At 36.0% G+C, this 20,922-nt stretch overlaps 2 protein-coding genes across 2 annotated transcripts; both read right to left on the bottom strand.

Moving 5' to 3' along the window:
- Positions 1-7,803: 7,803 nt before the first annotated feature.
- Positions 7,804-10,256, bottom strand: LOC144443903 (uncharacterized). The gene is made up of 2 exons (XM_078133507.1): positions 10,147-10,256; positions 7,804-8,570 (listed from the first exon to the last, which is right to left on the bottom strand). Exons 1-2 carry the CDS (start codon positions 10,240-10,242, stop codon positions 7,809-7,811), a joined length of 858 nt encoding a protein of 285 aa, XP_077989633.1. The 5' UTR covers positions 10,243-10,256; the 3' UTR covers positions 7,804-7,808.
- A 4,459-nt stretch (positions 10,257-14,715) lies between these two features.
- Positions 14,716-20,777, bottom strand: LOC144442914 (coiled-coil domain-containing protein 122-like). Its single transcript, XM_078132288.1, has 9 exons — positions 20,758-20,777; positions 19,755-19,942; positions 19,036-19,203; positions 17,989-18,102; positions 17,702-17,783; positions 16,893-17,020; positions 16,325-16,464; positions 15,868-15,924; positions 14,716-14,976 (listed from the first exon to the last, which is right to left on the bottom strand). Exons 1-9 carry the CDS (start codon positions 20,775-20,777, stop codon positions 14,842-14,844), a joined length of 1,032 nt encoding a protein of 343 aa, XP_077988414.1. The 3' UTR covers positions 14,716-14,841.
- Positions 20,778-20,922: the final 145 nt, after the last annotated feature.

Below are 20,922 nucleotides of genomic sequence, written 5' to 3'. Positions count from 1 at the left end.
TAAGTATGTGCGTTTCGTGTCTCTATATACATTACTATGGATACGGAGTGTACAACTGTGTTGCATGTCATACACGGTGTTGTACATCTAGTATAACATGAGTGACACATGATACATTTCTCATTTAAAGCCCACAAATGTTATTTGGAGTCTTTTTCAAACAGCAACAAATTGGTGCCAGTGATTTCAATAGATTTCAATACATCAATACAGACTGTCTTTGAACGATAAAATACTAACGTAGAGTTAATTGAATTAGACTAATGGTCGTAATTTTCATGTTATGAAGTAATGAAACAACAATTATGGAATACAATGAAATATATACTGTAGCGTCTTCTTGCTATCAATATTGCCAGTCGCTAAACTTACAATTCATATGATGTACAATCTGTGGTGATATACGTCTGTAAGTAAAGCCACTTACGGTAATTTTGTTGAAACTTTAAAACACTATGGATAGACATGAATTCAAGCATAATTTGTTAGCCAATGTTTTGCATGTACGTGCACGGTTTGCTTACTTTGAAGTTTCTTGCTATCTGCTACTTTTACGCTAAATCTCGTCAAAAAGGCTATTCAGCAAGAGGACTATCAAGATAATGCATATTTGCTTTACATTTATATTACATTACGGTTCAATTCAAACTGCCCAGTTAATGTCCTGTATATCAATGCAACCAAGTTTATTTATAGTAACGGGTGAGATTGATGTTCATGGGAGATAAACAACGACCTTGTTTGAAATGACTGACTCGCAGCAAAAGATTATGACTATCTAAAACTGTATTTTCAGAAATGTAATTCTGTTAATTTTGTCATATTAACTTTTTCACGTTAACCCTAAATGGGTGCTTTTTGGGTGAAAATATGATATATTTTTTTATTTCTATTCAATATTCTACGAATGAGTGCATGATGACAAACTTTAGAGTCATTATTTTTTTTATGTATGTTAGTGATGTACTATAAATCAACAATCCTATAAAATTATATATATATATATATATATATATATATATATATATATATATATATATATATATATATATATATATATATATTCACATGACTACCTGTTAGATAGCTATCGTCATTATTCACTGAGAATCAATAATTTCAACAAACAGATTAGCTAATATCTCCCACGAACTTGTATCTCCTCCTAAAATCTATTTTACTCTCAGAATATGTAGTTTTTTTCCTCTGATGTCATTGCCCTATTCTCTGTTTTGATGATTACGTGTAATTTGTGAGTACTAGTATTTCCTGATTGACAATTCTGACATTACTGTGCTTGACCTTGACATTGACATTTATCTAGTTTTATGGCCACACTGTTCAATCCATGGTCGACCCTTGGCTACGGTGACGTCATCGTAATTAGGGACGAAGTACACGGCTACTATCGCAACCATCATGAAACATGCAAGGGAAAAGTGATCGTCACATATCTTATCAGAAATGTTCAGGTATTTTACAGTTATGCGTGGACTGTGATAACGCAAGAAACACCAATAAATATCTTGTTTCTAAGCCATATTCTTAGTGTTAGTGAGTCTTGTTTGAGTATTCACATGATGTTATCCGGCGGTCTGTCTTTTTAGCGTGTGTGTTCGAATATAAGTTCACAATTACATATTTTGTCCATCAACGGACAAAATGTAAATTTGTACTGAAACGTGTTTGTTTTAAAAAAATTGTAGACCCTGGACAGTATTGAATCACCTGTGGATAAATATATTTATGTAGCTATAAACATAGTACGGTACAATAAATCCAATGAAATTGATTTTTGAGTCCGCACCCCAAAACCAGCGACCCAAACCAATCACGATTTCAACCTGATACTGTACTACTTATTGATAAAACCAACCCCTAATCAACATGTACAGCGTATTTGAACAATTTTCAGTCAATATATTGATTGTCTTACGGAATAAATATTACTCCACTAAAGCTAGTGCAAGTACGTCTCAGATATACTCTTCTCTTAACGTACATAGCATATTTTATAGTTGGCATGAATAAGTCTGTTCGAAGGCCCTACTCTGGAGTTGACTTGCCCCCCCCCCCCCCCACTCCCCTCCGACTACTGTAATAATACGACGTCGACACCGGCAGTTTACTTTCTAACGTATTCGCTTAAATTATTATGCAAATGACCCAATCTGTCCTCTGTGTTGCAAAACGCTGTCTTCAATATCAATTTTGTACATGCATGTAGTATACGGTTCCTATCATCCACTGTCACGCCTTGCTTGGGGTTCTCTTCTTATAGATATGTATAAAACTGTAATTTTTCTCGCCGAAAGGCCGAGGGTGGAAGCGCACGAATATACTGAATGAACTCTGGGTTAATGGGTTTTTGAATGTTCGCAGTTTCGTCTATTATTTAGACTGGGGGAACGGCGGACACCCAAAAAACATAAGCGGCCAGGCAGACGAGACATCAAAGGAGAAAATGAAGGAACGTAATTTAAATGATGAAGCTATTCTTCAGAGTTTGATCAGATCGAGGAAGACAGGGCATGAGCTATAGTTTGAAGTTAAAGCATCATCACAGAGAAGACAGGGAGGCGTCAAATACGGAGTCAAGCTATATAGCACACGACATAGTCTACTCCCCATTCCGTTCAACCTTAGGTCCTACACGAATGTAGGATCTATGGTACAACAGAGACTTTAACTTTAAAATTGCCATTATTCGTCAAAAAAGACCCACTCCCAATTGGCAGTCAGTACCTTCAATATACAAACGAACATTTAATCGTGGTCAACAAAGATTACAAACTGAAAGTAGTTCCAGCGATAGCCCTATAAATATGCGCTCAAGAACGCTATTCTAACTGTGACTGTTTGCCTATTTACATAGCTTTCTGTGAAATAACCAATCACAGACAAGAAAAAAAGGTATGTCAACCGATCTACATTGCAAACTTATTTAATGGACATGTGACTAACTTGTGTTACGTAGTTATTTTATACTCAGTTGTACACTATAACCGTAAACAAAGATTTCAACGTTTTGGAATTAATGTTGCACGTATGGGGAGAGGGGTAGGATGTAGCTATTTCGTTTTATTAATGTAATAGCAAATAGTTTGAATATGCCTGGTACTTTTGTGTGTATTCGTTTCATTGACTTCTCATCTCACTCGATAAAGGATTACAGAGGCTCTTAAATCAGAAATTTAAAAAAAAAAAGTTTTAGGGTCGGGGCTTAATATAGGGTCAGCCGGGTTACCAGAAAATAAAAATATACTATTTTTGTATTTGGCCTTATAGTACGTTTGTGTATTTAAAAAATGATATGTAATTCCACAGTCTAACGTGGCCAATGTAGTGTATCCTGCGGCTGTATTTCAGTGAGGATATAAGAGAGAGAGAGAGAGAGAGAGAGAGAGAGAGAGAGAGAGAGAGAGAGAGAGAGAGAGAGAGAGAGAGAGAGAGAGAGAGAGAGAGAGAGAGAGAGAGAGAGAGAGAGTAGGACACAATTAACCAAATTACGAGGTGGAACAACTTAAGTACTACTATTGTCACGCCTCGAGGTTCTCTTATTTATATATAATGTACTTAAAATTTAATGATTCATCTTGCCGAAAGGGCGAGCGTGAAAACGCATCAATATACTGAGTGAAATCGGCATTTGGTTGTTCGTCGTCTCCCCTGTTATATAAATTGAGGGAAAATGGGCTCCCAAATAACATAAAGATGAAAAGCACTGAACATAAATAGTGGATACATAACTTACATCGGGAAAGTTTACCTTTCAGATTTTGATCATACGCACTACTAAAGGTGGGTATACTCTACAGTTTGCCACAGAGGAAAGTATTAGTATTAACAGTGATAGAAATGGCGGCAGCTTCAAGCCTTCACATACGTACGGGCTCAAATATCTAGCAAATGACATAATGCACTCCCCTTTCCATTTACACTGATTTCAAAAGACTTTGATTTGAAAATTGTCATAACTCGCAAAGAAAGACCCACCCCAATTGGCAGTTAGTGCCTTCAACATACAAACGAACATTTAATTGTGGTCAACTGTGATTACAAACTGAAAGTAATTCCAGCGGGAGCTTTGGAAATATGCACTCTGGGGACTCTATTCTAACTATGCAGTTGCTTGCCTATTTACCTAGCTTGTAGTGATATAATCAATCACAGATAACCAAAAAAAGGTCTGTGAACCCATCAACATTGCAAACTTATTTGATGGCCATATGACTAACTTGTGCAGTTATTCTATGCGTCGTACACTACAATCGTCATAAATTGGAATTAACAAACTAGAATCATTGAAAATGTACTTATATTAACTTAAAAGAAATTTACATCTTTGGAAGCAAGAGGCGAAATTTACAACTACTATAGATTTTATACACTTGTTACACATTTTGAGGGAACAACATTTGAAAGACTTGCAAATAGCAAACTATGGCAAACGGGTTTTTAATATGCTTTTTATGATATGATTTTTAATGACCGTGTGATGTTTTGTGAACTGGCCAAAAGATAAAGTTTTATGTGCTGGGGTTTGCTGAGAACATCCACTTTCAATATTTGTTTTTGTGTTCCGTACTTTTGAGTAACTTTGAGTAAATCTTATTTCACTTACTTTAGCATGTTTATTAATATACATAGAATCTTTTTAAAACTCTAATGTCAAAATAATTTTGTTTTGTTTTGTACTTGAACAATTCTAGACGACACAAAGTAATTGAGTAATATATATCTGAAAATGGTCAGAATACACAATACTATGTTAATGGTGTATTTCAATGAGAGGGGAGGAGTGATTCTGTTTGGAAGCGTACCTGGGTCAAGGTTAATAACATCGTGGAAATAATTGAACATGGTCAGATTGCAAGGTAGTTAGTTGAAGCAAGAGACTCTCGTTTACATATTGCCAAGTATCTTATGTATTTTGCAAGCCGCTTTTGAGAGGACAACATAGCTGTTGTTCGAGTCGACACGATAGCGCTGTAAAATTTAATAGGATCGGCGCGACAGACGTAGGTTTGGTTTTCCCATCTCCTTTGAGAAAATGTATTTTTTCGCCAATTATGTATGTTTTGTACAATTCTTTTGAACATATAGCGCATGAGTGACATAGCCGAAAGTTAGGCGTTAAAAAAAATTGTGTAGTTTCGATTACATTCAATTTTAAAATATGTGGGTTAGGTAGATTTTTTATTTTATTTTATCATATTTTTTCATGTGTGAGTGTGTCTAGTTCAGGTTTTCCATTGTTTTCCAAATGGTCTCTGTGTTGTTTATTTCTTCCTATCAGATGTACAGCCATTACAGATTGGAAGAATAGTTTTATATCATCTTGTAAGTTGATGATGTAAAAAAAAAAAGTTTAGCGTCGGCATGAAAAACTAGGTGGGGTCGGGTAACCGGAACCAAACAACTTTTTTCATTTGGCCTTACAGACTGTGAAGCTTTAATTATACCTCTTTGGTAGTCTGGACATATCGAACTACAAGTAGTAATTGCTTTACTGCCCCTTAGTTAGATCCCAACGAGTTAAATTTACATGAGCTGCCAGGCCTGGTATACAACCAACTCATCAGCATCATACGTGCAGCAACCGATAATCACACAGTTATTTTAAACCTGTCGACTGATTGTAGCATCTATTTGCCTAAAACAATGATGACACTTTGCTGGAAGTCTTGACGTAGGTGGCAATTCAAAGCTGACGTATTGAGTTCTACTTGATCGATAACAAGGTGACAACAACCTCCTTATATCGCAAAAATTACTGTTTCTTGTCTAAAACCTCGTGCCCTAGCCACTCATTTCACCTTTAATTTTACAAGGACCATGTAATTTACTGAAATAGAAACCAAGACAGCGTAACGATGGCCACACGGTGAGAATAATCATTTCCGGCAAGACTTCTGAGGTACTGCAATGTTCGTTTTGATACGTGATTTAAATATAGTGGAATCTTCCACTGACGGACTGGTGCATGATGGATAACTCGGTAATCTGTTTTCAGAATGCAGTTCGGTGCGGTGTAAGCTTTATTGTGCGTGTTGAAGTAAATTGGTTCGTGTACTTTTCTGAAATACTTCGTACGACATTAACTTGAACAAAATTTTTAATTAAATTTGACTGGAAAGTTAATGTCATCACAAGAAGTAATATTGAAATACATGATTATGTGATTCGTATACTAATATAAAGATGAAATGGTTTTTTTTCACTCCATGTATTCAGTATGCTATTAGGTTTCAAATATCACAAGGTTTCTTTCTGTTAGTCACTAATTTATCCCTTCAAATCTCTGACATTCAACCAGGCCACAATTCTAGTGATCCATCCCTTCAATTCCCTGACACCCAACCAAGGCCACAATTCTAGTGATTTCCAAAGATGATAAAGGCTCTAAGCAGTCAGTTAAGGAAATACATAGGCATGTGCGTTGTGTTTCTATTCTCATTTTAGTAACATGTTCACAAGGATAAAAGTTATGAGTAAATATGTAAAGTTGGAAAAAAAATAGCGAAAATGATTAAACTTCCTGGTATGAAGAAAGGTTTAAAGAAAACATGTATTTGTAAGATATGTTACATGAATTTTAAAAAGACCATTCTTCATATCATCATCACTAGTAATTGAGTACAAAAATTGCTTAGTATGTTTATAAGAAGCGTGGGTCTACAAGGTGAAATTCAATCCGGTAAGTAAACATTGTAACCGCCGGAAAAACGGAGGCTTTTACACGTATATTTACTGATGTCATAGCACACTCTCACGAAAGCATTACTCGACCAAAATTATTCTGTTTACGATGTTTACCCATTATCATGGTTATCGTTATGGTGATTATAGAGTGTAATCAAGGTGGGAGTTGTCGTGTATTTTATATTATTTGAAGGGAAAAGGCCAGAGCTAGTTCTAGAAATGCATTGTTAATGGTGCTCCTTTCAGAATACAAACCCGTGAAACCAACCAATAAGTAATTAGACAAATATCACAGTAGACTTTTCCTGATCTGTGAGATAGATCTAGATTCAACTTGGTTTATTTCAATATACTAATGGCATATGAATATGTGACAAGACTATATGAAATATACATTATTATATATCATATTACTGATATTAACATAAAGACAATTTCACTGATATTGAACCCTGGAGTGAACAAATGGTGTAGGCCTATAATTCTCTACCAACATATCATACATATCAGTGTACAATGAGACCACCCCACATATACATCATACATACACGCACAATCACTGGGAGCAGCGAGCAAGTGGTCAATGTTTTTTTTTTGTGGTGGTGAAATAAAAATGTTTTTTCTGTTCTTTACTTTCTTTCCCAGGCTTACTTCATATGTATAGAGCAGCTTCTTGTCTTCTCTTCCGACTGAATATTGACATCAATCTCCTTACGGACTGATGGCACCCTTACAACTTATCAGCATACGATTATAAAACTTACCATGCAAGGTAAAGTGTCAGTGTAACTGATACCTTGGTAATTGTAAAGTTACAAATGTTTTCATTTAGATTGGGGATTTGGTAGAATGGGCGGTATCTTTGGTCAGCCGATAAAGAGAGTGACTATTCAGTCTGAACAGAAGACTAGAAATTACTCTTTACATATTTAATAAGCCAGGGAAAGAAAGTAAACAACTGAATATGTAGGTGGCCATCCCACCATACCCTATACATAGTACGTATGTGGCAACCCCACCACATCTTATGAGTATCTCATAGTGGAACAGAATTCATGACTTTCTTGATCTCATTAGAAAAGATTACAAACATGGGCGTTGTATTACTCTCTACGGTTCATGGGTAGCAAGTTTGCTTGTCTACGAGAAAGGTCGGTTTCGCTACCTCTATTAATCTCGTTACTAGTAGGCCGCCCCCATGGTATCAGTTCAGAACTTCTTACGTGTAACGCATGGGCTAACTGTTCATTTCTATTTCTATAATAATTTTGGTTCTTCCAGTGGGTATCCTTAATCACTGGAGCCAGTTTATACCTGTATGCGACTCCTGGCTTCATTTCAGGTTTATCCATGTTCCTCAAATTAACTGGTCGCTTGCGGTCATGATCATAACCACAAGGTTGCACTCGGCCATGGCCATCTGCAGCAGGTTCTTTCGTTCTCAGTAGTTCTTGTGCCTGAAAGGCACTGTTTGTCTTAACGTCACTATTTGAGTGGGTGTTCAGTTTTGTTAGAGGTTTATTTTCTTTTGAGTAGTAGTCATGAGACTTTATCGGTGGAAGAGAAGAAACCTTCCCTCGGCGGTTCTTTGCATGATCGGCTTTTTCGCCCGTCTTTTCGAATTCAGTGATTACCTTTTCTTCGTCTTCCTGAAGCGACAAAGTGTGCAGTCTTCCGCGTTTCTTAAGAGGTGGAATACTACTGCTTCTTTCGGCGTCAACGGATCTTGACAAAGCAAAATTAACTTTAGTAGTAATTGGTATAAACTGTTTCTCGGTGTCTGTTTGCTTTCCTTTCCAGTCCAATGGATTTGAATTATACCACTCTTTCCAGCTAGATTCTTTTAATTTCAGTAGTTGCTGCGTCTGAAATTGAATTTAGATTACAGCTATTGAGGTGGCCTTGCTACATTTAAAGTAGATGTGTGAACTTTTGAAATATTGTCTCCGTATTCAGAGTTGACAACAGCGACAGTTTGAAACGCTATATTTGGCTATAGAAACTGTGTAGCCTTGGAACGAATTGAACAGACTGTGTTTTCACAGTCAAGCATATTGCCCTGTTGAAAAGCTTTACAAGCTACTTTCACTAGCCTTATTACAATGACGTAAGTTGGTGTATTCCATGAATGATTATGTTGTAATTACGATAATGTCAAAACGGATGACGCATTCCATACATGACTTTGGTATATAATTACGGTGACGTCAAGAAAATGTATTCCACGCATGACTCATATAATCACGATGACGTCAAAAAGATGGAATATTCCATGCTCGACTTTGACATAATTACTACGAGTTAAATTAAGATGACGTATTCTATTCTTCAAAACTTCACAAAGTACACCCCTGAAAATATTTCTACCCAACAGCCAGAATTGTATCGTACTATATTTAACAAGAACTAGAATGGGATAGTTTCATGGAATTTTTTAAAAAGTAATTTCATGTACATATTTGTATAGTTATGCACAAAATTAATGTAAATATAACAGTAACCCTTAAAAAGGACTTGGTTTCTAGTATGTCTGTGTAATTACATTCTAAAATAGGATGTCGGCTTTTAAAGGGTTACAAAGGTAATTTCATGTTCAATCATCTGATATTATGAAATAACTTGACATCTGTATACATTTCCACTGACACTGGCTTTACATGTAAGCGCAGACCACTCTGACAGTGACATCTACTGTGGTGTTAGATAATAACATACAATTTTACATGCATATCGCTACATAGACGGAGCAAGATTGACAGATAGCCAAGCGTTTCTATGACAATAACAAGTCATATACGTACAAGCTATACGGACATGTGTGTGTGCGCGTGCGCGCGCCTAATGTGATATGATGTGTGTAAATCATAAGCAAAGCTCAGCAAGTATAGTGCAGAGTGTATACTCGAGATATTTCTGGGGAGCGTTTAGAATTTAGTACCTCCCCGGGATAAAAAATGATGTATTACAATGGAATTTTGCTGTGCTGTAGGTACTATTTGATGTATGTCAACAATTTCAAACAGAATACTTTTGGGCCATCCTAGACTTCCGAAAGGATTAATTGCGAATTGTTTAGTGTGCTTTCGACTTTTGAGTGAGTATCTAGAGGCATAGATTACTAAGCAGTAAACCACGTTGATAAGGCTTAGTAATCTTGGCATGTTTTGAATGCGAGAAATGCAACCGTTGCTACAGAGAAGCGTTTCAATTAGTAGTGTATCTCGTATCTAAGAACAGACTGAACTGACGACACCTACTGATTGTTGAAGGGGGAGATTAGATTGACGACGTAATGTACATTTCGCTGTCATGTAGATTACAAACAGGTGCTATCGCGTTAACCTGAATGGCATTTTCTTCGACTTTGTTGGTCCGATCCACGGAAAACGTCGGTAACAATGGCCGGGCAATTGAACTTAATTCATTTGATCGTACGCTCACCCTATGTACGTTTCCCTTGAGTCGCTTATTCTGTGGGGGTAGACCGAATGGTGCTGTGACCCCTGTGTTTACTTGGGGTGGTGGGTCAATACTCATACTTGTCAACAACCTTCTTCTTGCTTTTAGCCGCTCTTTAACCTGTAAATTGAAAACACAGACGAAAAATTAAAAAAAAAAATCCCATAAAGAATGGTGTCTGAAACAGATATTGGTTTGTTTAGTCTGTGTCTGTACATTGAAAAGTTACGTTTACACAGTAGCCGTGTCTTCAGACTGTATTCTTGTATACACGTTTTTGTATTTCATTACGTGCAAGTCAAACACTTCAACGCCACGAAGCCATGACATGGTCTGTTGAAGAACTGTTGAAATACAAGCTTGTTGGTGATTATCGACAAGCGTTTTGCAACCGAATGCACAAAGTGTGGGGGGCATCAGAAGTCGGTTAAAATAGTCAAAAAAAACGTCACTATTTTTTTTAACTACTTACGTGCAACCTAGATACTGCGTTGATAAACTACAGTAAATGGGTGTCCAAACTCCACACTAAAATGATTTGTGATTACGTTAGAAAAACGGAATAAAGTTCGAGCAAAGTTCAAAAGCAGGTGTTACCACAGGCACTGGTAATAACGTTTTGGTATGTGGGCTATCGGGGGTGATTATATATGACTTTATCTGCTAACTGGGATCCTAAAAAACAATAGAGCTCATCTACATGTTGGTCTTTTCTTTAAACTGGTCAAAATTACCCAAAAGAGGGACTACGTCAAAACACATAATCACATGCACGCACTAGTACATAATAATTCAATAAATATGGATATTACCTTTCTATTTGAGCCGTTGTCACAATGGACTGGAGTGGGTAATCTGATTGTTTCGTCCATTCTGTGATTATGGTGTCTCTCAAGGTCTCAATCCTGATATCGCATAAGTATGTACATTTGCGATAGGAGACCATTCAACAAGTTGACGTGTCGTGGTGGAAAACATATTAAAGACCGGTGTTTAATTTAAAGTACTGTTTAAACCGGGCTACCAATCAGAAGTCAACAGTTTTCGTACAACAAGTGCTCATTTATGATACCCAGTAGTGAGTGAAATACATATCAAGCCGCCAGGTATTTTGGTGTTTTGCAATTGTGGGCAGTCATGTGTACCTTCTTCTTTCCTACCAACTCTCTGTTCTTGAAGAACAATGCACATCCTAGCAACGAAAGCTTGGAAGGTCGCAAAGGTCACGAAAAACCATACGTGTATGTGTATAAAACACCGTCGTTTCTCTGCTTGGCTAGACCCAAGGGACGGTCTTAGTCAAACGATTTCATTCAATGACACGGTTTAGTTATTTAGTTTCAGTAATATATTCTTTGAGGGAAATGCCTAATATTTGCACAGCATTTAAATGAGTACTAAATCCATGGCGTGAACTTTTTGTACCGGGAGAACGTGAAAACTGCTTTTTGACAGGTAATAAAGGCGGTGAGACACTTATAATCATTATTTAATCGATTGACTGATTAAGTTAGTGAAGAAAACAAGACCCCACCTGCTATGTTATAGTGTTTGCAGGTGTTCTATTGTTAACACTACTGGCACTGCCATCGACTAATTTGGGCGTGACTTAACAATACAATACCTAAACGACGAGGTATAAGGAGGTCTTGATTTGAATACCACGCCACAACACTAACCTTCGTTGCACATGTACTTTAAATTTGTTACATTTATCAATACAGCACGTCACAAGAATCGAAGACCGTGAATTCGGTAGTACGCCATCAACGACAATAACGTCCAACTCCACAATGACCGACCATTGGTTCAGAGTGCAAAGCACTTCTGAACAGTTTTCACTACTTTCAACATATTGTATATAATTCAATGAACATAACTAATATGAAACAATGGAAACATTAGAAAATATTGTGTGAACTCTCTAACTATCACTTTGTTTTCATCTCATTAGAGTTCTTTTCATGAAAACATTATGAAACGGGTAAAACGAAGTAAATAAATGTGCCGTGCTTAAACAACAGTAAACAAAATTTCGAGAAAGTAAACGTTTGTAAATTGCTCTTTAACAATTACAAAGCTACGCATCAGTTAGTTTTCACTCTTGTTTTTATATTTTGTTTTTGTTTACAGGTCTCAACCACTAGCCTCTCTGACGTCCAGTGCGATTATCAAGTGTTGCGTCAGCAGAAAGACTGTACTCTGGTTTGCGAGAATGGTCAAAAACTTGAATGTAATGTTTTCCTGATTTCTTTGACCATATTATTAGTTTATGAATATTCAACAGGTTGTTGAAATGTTCTTTTCTCACAGTACTCCATAACATAAGATTTATTTTGAAGGAAAATTGCCGGAGTGCTTCCCATCAGAAATTCATTAAAGCCCTTCCAAACAGAAGTGGTATCAACAGAAGATACAAACAAAAGTAAAATCTACACTGTATGACGATTGTTGTCCGAGGCTTGCTTGCACTTTTCCATTAGCTTTGCATAGGTGAAAGAAAGTATAATACACAATGGCACTATGGACTGCATACTTACTGCCAGTTACATGTCCTCAGGCATATCAAAACAAGCACTATTAAAGTGCCATCGATAACTTTTTCTTCAGATCAATGCACTTTTTAAAGAACATGCAATATTTAGGGACTGACCAGTTCCTTTGGTCAGAGGGGTATCGTGACCCCGTTTTGGCTTTGTGTGGGGTGAACCTGTTTTAATAAGTATTAGGGGTGTTAATGTCTTTTCGGTTGTGATGGAAGAACAGTTCAATGCGATTACAATAGCATGATAATGTTCAAACCCCTTTCCCATTCCTTATATACATAATATTCATTATTACATTTACATGGAGTGACACGGTCCAGATATTGTACATGTCATGCAAATACTGTCACAATTTACATGAAGCGAACAAAGCTCTAGATTGCTTCTGTATTGAAATGCCCTTTGAAGAAATACTAAAGTGCCTACGACCCCCCCCCCCCCCTTTCTTCAAACAATAGCGACATATCATCTGCAGTCATCTGCTGAACTCTTACAATAGTCTGCTGATAAATTGGCCATAATGAGTTTGAAGGTGACATGGCTAATTTTGAGAAAGCAGCGCCAAACAATTGGGAGACGTCATCCAGTTAGTTAGTGATGGGGAAGGGATGTGAGGTGGACAGGGGTTCTTGATTTTTGTAGGATGAAGAAACAGACCAGTTGGTGTCTGGGATGTATATATATAATGGATTTATACAACAAATCAGGAACAGACCAGCCCTCAAAGAAACAGACCAGTCCCTCAATAAAGTTAACCCAGGTGTCACAGATATAGTTATCAGGTGCATGTTAATGACTATATGGCCTGGAGGCAAACCGCACAATACAATGCACCATTTGAAAGGTTTGCTTATGTGGTGGCTATTGTGATACCATAAGCAAGTCTCCAGTATCAAAAATAATTACATGTTAGATGAAAGTCACTAAACACAACCAAGTATAAAGCATTTCACAATACCTTCTATACTTCTATGACAATGTACTGTTCTATTTGTTCCCACTGAATTGAAGCAGATATGTTGCTAGATGCTAAAATGTTGTTTTTCTTTGTATTGAATTTTGATTCACTCAGATGCCAAGCTGTTGAGCAAAGTAGAGAGAGCCAGTGGTGATGTTAAATTATTTTGTCATAAAATATGACACATATCAATTTAGATGGAACAAGTCCTCATAGAAGACATGTCCCTTCCACTTCATTACTTTATTTCTGTCTAATGGATAAATGTTTTCTTTTTTTTAAATATGACCTTGAAGGTCAAAGTCGAAGTGAAACATGATGATACCGGTGAAGAGACGTATCTGAAAACACAGACGAAAAATTGGGTTATACAGTTGAATTAAGTCTCTTTAGGTTTTTTGGTTTCTGATTTCTACAACAGATTCCACAAACATTGTGTAAGCAAAAATTCTTGGTCCAGCAATAACATTTTACCTCATACTAGAGTTTAAAAAAACCCAGACGGTCAACTTATTTTAATGTGTGCCTATAGTAATGCATGATGTGCAGTGTGCGTGCATGGCACAGAGGTCTGACATTAACCAAGAAATGAATGAATGAATGAATGAATGAATATTGAATACAGTAATTGTTACTATCACTACATGCATAGGTGGTAGTTCTATTTCAGTTAGCAAAAATTGTATGTATGTCTAATGATGCAGGTACAAAGTTCTCATTTTATAATAAGGAACTACACACTTTAATCAAATCTGCATCACAGTTCCAGATTCTATGCTCCCAGGGAGTTGTTAAAGTCCATCGTGGCACTTTAAGTCCATGCCAGGAGTAATGATTGTAAAGTGTGGGAAAGAGCAATATAATAACTAATATCATGATTATTACTATTACTGTACAAATAGTACACGTTTCACAACAATATGGCTGCCTTTATGACAAATTTGATGAGAATGTAAAAAGGAAGTTATATGCATGTCTGAACTATAATATCATTTAATAATGTGCCAGGTTTGACTGAAATTTGACTGTTCATGTCAAACGTATGGGCTATAAAATTGATAAACAGATCTAGACTTGTCTCTATAGAGGAAGCTGTCAAAACTTGTTAACAGTTATTAACCTTCAGGGGGGAAAACATCAATAGTGAAGCTGGAGTGAAAACCAAACAAAATGTTATTCTTCAATGTGCTGTCGTAACTCAGCAATACTTCTCTCTAATTGACAGGCTTCTTCATTCCACTGTCTATTCCTAACATGGGCTTCCTTCACTTGTCTTTTAAGCCGTGTCAACTGAGCTTGGTTACGTTTCTAATGAGATTAAACAATTGAAAAGAATTGTTTTTCTTACATTAACAAGGGATAAATGTCAAGTGAATATAAACTTCAAATATGTACATCAACATATACACCATGCATGTATGAGCTAAAATACTCAAACTTCAAAAAAACATTAATCTACATTAATTAAATGCACAAGTCATTACCTTATGGATTATAGATTAAGCAAGATGCAATGAGTCCATGTCAGAGCAATTCAGCTAGAAAGCATATCGAGACGTAAGTTAACAATGGCAAAATAATTAAACATGGTGAGACTACTGTTTGGAACATTGTGGAAACAATTTCCCCACTGATATCTTCAAGCTCCTTATATATATGTAAACATAGCTGCAAAGTTAGAACCATGTTAAAAGTGCAGTTATTTTTCCCATTCCCTTTGACATGTTTATATTATCTACACCACTTTGCTTCTAGATAACAATTATATCTGCTTAACAATTGTATAAACATTAAAACAAATACTTTCATACACTGACAAAGCTGAAAAGGCTTCAGCTTCGGACAAACAAGTAAATAACACCACCATACAATTTTAGACAGTATTTTGGTGGTATGAGATATCCCCGCTACATGCTGTTCACTCTCTTATATGTAGCAAGAAATGATGTGCTGTCAACTTGCAACCATCACTCACATTCTTAGATTTTCCCATGTATCTGCACCATTTTGCTAGTAAATAACACCACCATACATTTTAAAGCTATTTTTTGTTCACTGACATGCCTGGAATGGCTTCCATTTATACTGCTAACTATGCAACTGTTACAGTAAATATGTTCCACATCTTCAATAGTTTCTTTTATTTTTAAATACAGTGGTTCATATTTTAATTAGAATTTACAAATGAAATACACTTACATGTAAAATGTCAATATCTTGCCGGATCTGAGCTTGCCTATTCTTTTCTGAGTTTAGCTGGGAATAAAATGGAACGTTGACAAGTTAGGGGTAGTGTCAGTTTTCTTTACAGGTTTTGAAATTCTGGGTTATTTCTGTAACTTGCAAGTGCAAAATTTACAAACATTTGCCAAAAAGGTACATTTCTGCAATATTTGTCTGAGCTAGTTTGATCATGTAATGAAAAACAGAGGACACTGGACCAAGAATTCCATTCGATAACAATTATTTTGCATTCAATAACACATCTAGCAATCATTTTATCAATATAAAATCCCTAACCCTAATATTACTTGTCTCCTTCCTTTTGTTTCGGTTACAAAAAATGCTGGAATATGCAGCATGTCGCCTAGCATACTTCAGTCTTGCCTGAAAACTTTAAGAAATTGTCATCATTACAATTGTTAAAAGAGCTAACCTTTTCCATTCTTGTGCGTGCTTCTCTTTCCATTCTAATCTGTTTGACTTTCAATCCCTTTATGTCACTGTGAAGTATCCTTTCATATGTACCATTCATGATTTTCTCACTGTCTTCAGGGTGAAGTTCTAAATGACTTTCTGGAAGGCAATGTACATGTACATAAGATTGGTGATGGTATGTATGTTTAGGAAAGGCTATTTACTTTCTTTGTGATTGCTATGCTGAAGTGCATTAACAACTAACTAAGGGAAATGCCACTCCTGGAAGTAAAGGTATTTTTGCAAACTGTGTTCTGGCAAGTCATTTCATGATTTTACATCACATACGCTACTCATGATTGCTGTGAAACACTGAGTTGAAACTTGTTTCTCATTTATTGTTCAGTGTAAGTCCTTATCATAGATATGTATTGTCTTGTGGAAGTCAATTCACATGCATATTAAATAGCTTCAAATAAATATTCATGACTCCTAAGTGCTTATTATCTTCATAGAAAACAATCATGAGTTGGCATGGTAGAAAAAGAACATATGCGAAAACAAGATGAAATACTCAAAACACTAACTTTCTTGTCGAAGTATTTCTACTTTTTTGAGTTCTTCTGATAATTCAACATTGATAGGATAAGTAGATTCCGCTTCATTCACAATCTTCACATGATCTTCCATCTTAATTATGTATTCTTCATACATCCTACATATACAAAGTAAAATCATTATCTCTTTGCTCATATTTATAGCTGCACTTTTGAATGATGTTAGCTTGTTCATACTGATGCATATGTCATCAAAACCTCTGGGTATACCATCACAAAGTGATTTATTCAGTTTATTGCTTAAAGAAGACATAAATGGTAGAGTCAGATGCCCCTAGCATTTATATTATATATGTAATAAGACAGAAAATGCTGACAATAATTAGATATTATTCCCCCAATATTTTTCTTTGTTTCGATAAATACAAGTGACCTGAGGGGCCTTGTCATTACAAGTTGATAGATGAGTAGTGACAAACCCTTAGGTCAGGAGTAGTTTCTGGCTGAATGAAGAAAATATTGTTTGGAAGTAGTACAACTATACCTCCCATCAAACTTACTTTACGAAAAACTGGGAAAAGTATTTGAATGTTTTGAGCTATATTTTGAGCACCACAGATACAGTGATGTAGAGACAGGTTGTTGTGAAATTGAACAACCTGGGTATACAATCAATATTTTCTGTTCAAAAAAACAGTTCGTGCCTTCAGCAATTGCAGTTCCTATCAGTATGCATTAGTATTCAGTGCTACGGAGCGAGGCAACGACTTTGATTTAGATGAAATGTAGCAAAAAAAGGCACGAACGACTGTTGACAGTCTAGTAAACAGCTTGCTTACTTGGTTTCCTTCTCCAACTTTTTCTTCTCAGCAATTACTCTTGCTTTCATATTTGAATTTCCTACAATCAAGGTTTCAATTTCTGAAAAAGTACAGAATAATAATGGGCCTAAATAAATCTTTGATACAATTTGTATTCTTTCAATAGCATTACACAACTATGTGGTATGTTTCATGCACACAGCAGTACAACAGCATCCTCTGTTGTCCTAAAATAAATCTGAACATTACAGAAAACAAATATGAATGATAAAACCTGAAGGTAGATAGTCCTTATGATTTATTACCTTTTTGCAACTGATCGCATCTTTTTGATTTGATCCCAACATCACCTTGCACTAAACAAATTGTTCTGGTTACACCGTTGACTTCTTGCTGGAGTTCATCTTTTTGCTCCTTCACTACAGTAAAAAATCATTGTCATCCCATAAGTAAGTGACTGTGTAAGTGAGTCAGAGCCCTCAACCATGAGAAATTTTACTCAGGTATATACATGCATATTGCTTCTATTACAACATACACACATAGTGATTAGTCTGGCTGAAAATATCTTACATGTAACATATTCAGATAAGACTATCTAACAAAAAATAACTGTAAAGTTTTTATTTTTCAGCAAATTTCTGGAAATGGTTAAGGTTATCTAAACATTTTCATTCGTTTGTTTCTAATAAACTACATTACAAGTACTGAGATTATTAATAAGCTTACCTCTCTGCAATTGTTCCTGGAGTACATAGTGGAAGAAAAGACAAATAAATAAACATAGTAAAATTTATGAATACATGGGCAAATGACCATGTTAGAAATATAGAATTTTGCGTATTAAACATTGATTAGTGTTTACATCCTGTGTATGCAGGTAAGTGAATACTTTAAACGTATACGTTTGAAAAATTTATAACTTTTCCAATGTTATGAAGAGCAGAGCTTTTTAATGGCAGGATATGTAAGTTGCTGAAATATACTCAGAAAACTTATCTTCACCAAAATTGCATTCCAAGGTATAGTGATCAATGTAGGTTTTACCAAATTTCCTGTGTTACATGGGTTCACCACCAAAATTATGGTGCAATGTATGGAAAGTTATCCAGCTTTTACCTGACTCACACAAGCTCCCCCCCCCACCCCCCACCCCCACCCCCCCCACACACACACACACTGGGACTCCCCAACAGTAGCAAAGGAAGCTAGTAGTAATATGCCATTACAATTTGGCTCTGCCATGTGTGACAATCCTCTAAGTTTTGTAAGTGTGTACTCCACATGTAAGTTGATCACCAATGTGATCATCAACTTACAAGTAAATTAATTCTTTTCACAAATCTCATTACAAACATTTAAACTGACCTTCACCCTGCTGAGAATTTCTTGCTGCTTGTTGATTTCAACTGTCAAATTGTGATTCTGTTGGGCCACTTCCCCAACTTCTTCAGGTAGACTCAAAACATTCTGAATACACTGATCTACAAGCACACCCTCATACACAAGACTTGATTGTTCTGAAAACAAGAAATAAATGTAGAAATAAATGTAGAACATCATAATGTACCCTTACATATTATTATAGTCATAGATTGTATGAAAGCCGAGTTGTACATGCTCAAGCAGAAAATATGGAATTTATACCCTGGTTGCTCTATGCCATGACAATGCATATCTACACCACTGATTCTGCTGTGCTTGAAATAGTCTGAGTCAAAACGTTCAAAATTGGGGGTTATTACTCAATTTTTCTTAAAATTAAACTTGTGTGGGTATAATCATATTATCCAATATTTTTCTTCATTAAGCTGGAAAATACTTGTGACATTACATATGGGTTTTGTAACTTCACATCTTTGACTCAAAGTGACAAGGCCCCTTATGTCACTCAGATTTTCCTGAGCTGAATGAAGACAAATATTGAGGAATAATATATAAGTATTGTTTCTAGTGTAGCTAAGAGATATAATGAATAGTGAGGTCACAGTCCTGGTCACTTGGGTAAGAAAGAAAGAAATGGTTTAAAATCTTTGTTTTATATTTAAGACTATCCTCCATGCCTTCTTACCTTCACCTTGAGAGATACAGGACATCTCTTCAGAATTTGAAGCTAGTGCATGGTTCACAAAATTGCTGTTATCACTTGATCTTGAACTCAAGGGTGAAATACCTGGACCACATGATTGTTGAAATACAAGAGGGTTGAGAATTGGTCGAGTACCATCCAGAGTAACAGTTCTCATTGGCTTTGGTGGACTATGCAATCAAAAATACGAGTAATGAGGAAAACTCATGCATATACTTGAACTTTTAGAAACACATGCAATGTTCCATTCATGTGTAATAACTATATCTCAGCTTCATATTTCTGAAACGCCCTCATATCAGACTGAGAACAAACTATATTTTGCTTATATCTCTCTAAACTGACCTTGTTCTATTCACAGGATAAAATCTAATTATATAGTTATAGTGCTTGAAACCCTTTCTGTTGAATTGAGTTTTGTTGAGACATCCACTTTTCATTTGTGTGATGCTGGATGTAACTTCTATTTACTATCATATGTGTCGTGGTTGGTCGCTACTACAGTATGTTGAGCAACTCCATTGAGCACCTTGCATTCTGTGCCCCGGTTGCTCCTTACACGTACTGGGCATCATTTGGACACTAGCTTTGGAACAGAGATTGAGGGGAAATATTTGTTCCTTGTCATTTGTTTGTCACTATCTCAAACTTAGTGATCTGGGTCACTCATTTACTTTAAATACGTCCCTATTCTCGATGTGTTTTTTTTTCTATTTCTCAGAATGTATGTGTATAATTTCTGTACTTTGAATTGTTGTTACAAAATAACTTTGGAAGTTAGGCAAACGCCTTGAAGTTGAAATCACAAAATTTTGATATAAATGATTACATAATAACTGCAACTTCAACTTCAAGTTTTAGAATATGTTGCATTATTGGCAACGACTTTCGCCGAAGTTCGTACTATCATTGTCAACTAAATGTTGGTTAAATCAGAGCAAAATCCCAAAATACATCGTAATACACCTGTTTAAAACTACAATACCTGCTAAGTAGATGATCCATCATCGAAACGATAGTAAGAACACAAAATTCTTCACCGCTACACTGGATTTTGTGTGTGTTTGAGCACTGGGCAGACTACAGACTGGGTCTTCGCAGACGACAAGCAACGTGTAAAAAGCACTTCCGTTTGTGTAACATTTCCCAT

The sequence above is a fragment of the Glandiceps talaboti genome, chromosome 12, assembly GCF_964340395.1.
Source record: "Glandiceps talaboti chromosome 12, keGlaTala1.1, whole genome shotgun sequence".
Lineage (NCBI taxonomy): Eukaryota > Metazoa > Hemichordata > Enteropneusta > Spengelidae > Glandiceps > Glandiceps talaboti.
This window is presented reverse-complemented; position numbering and strand designations above follow the sequence as displayed.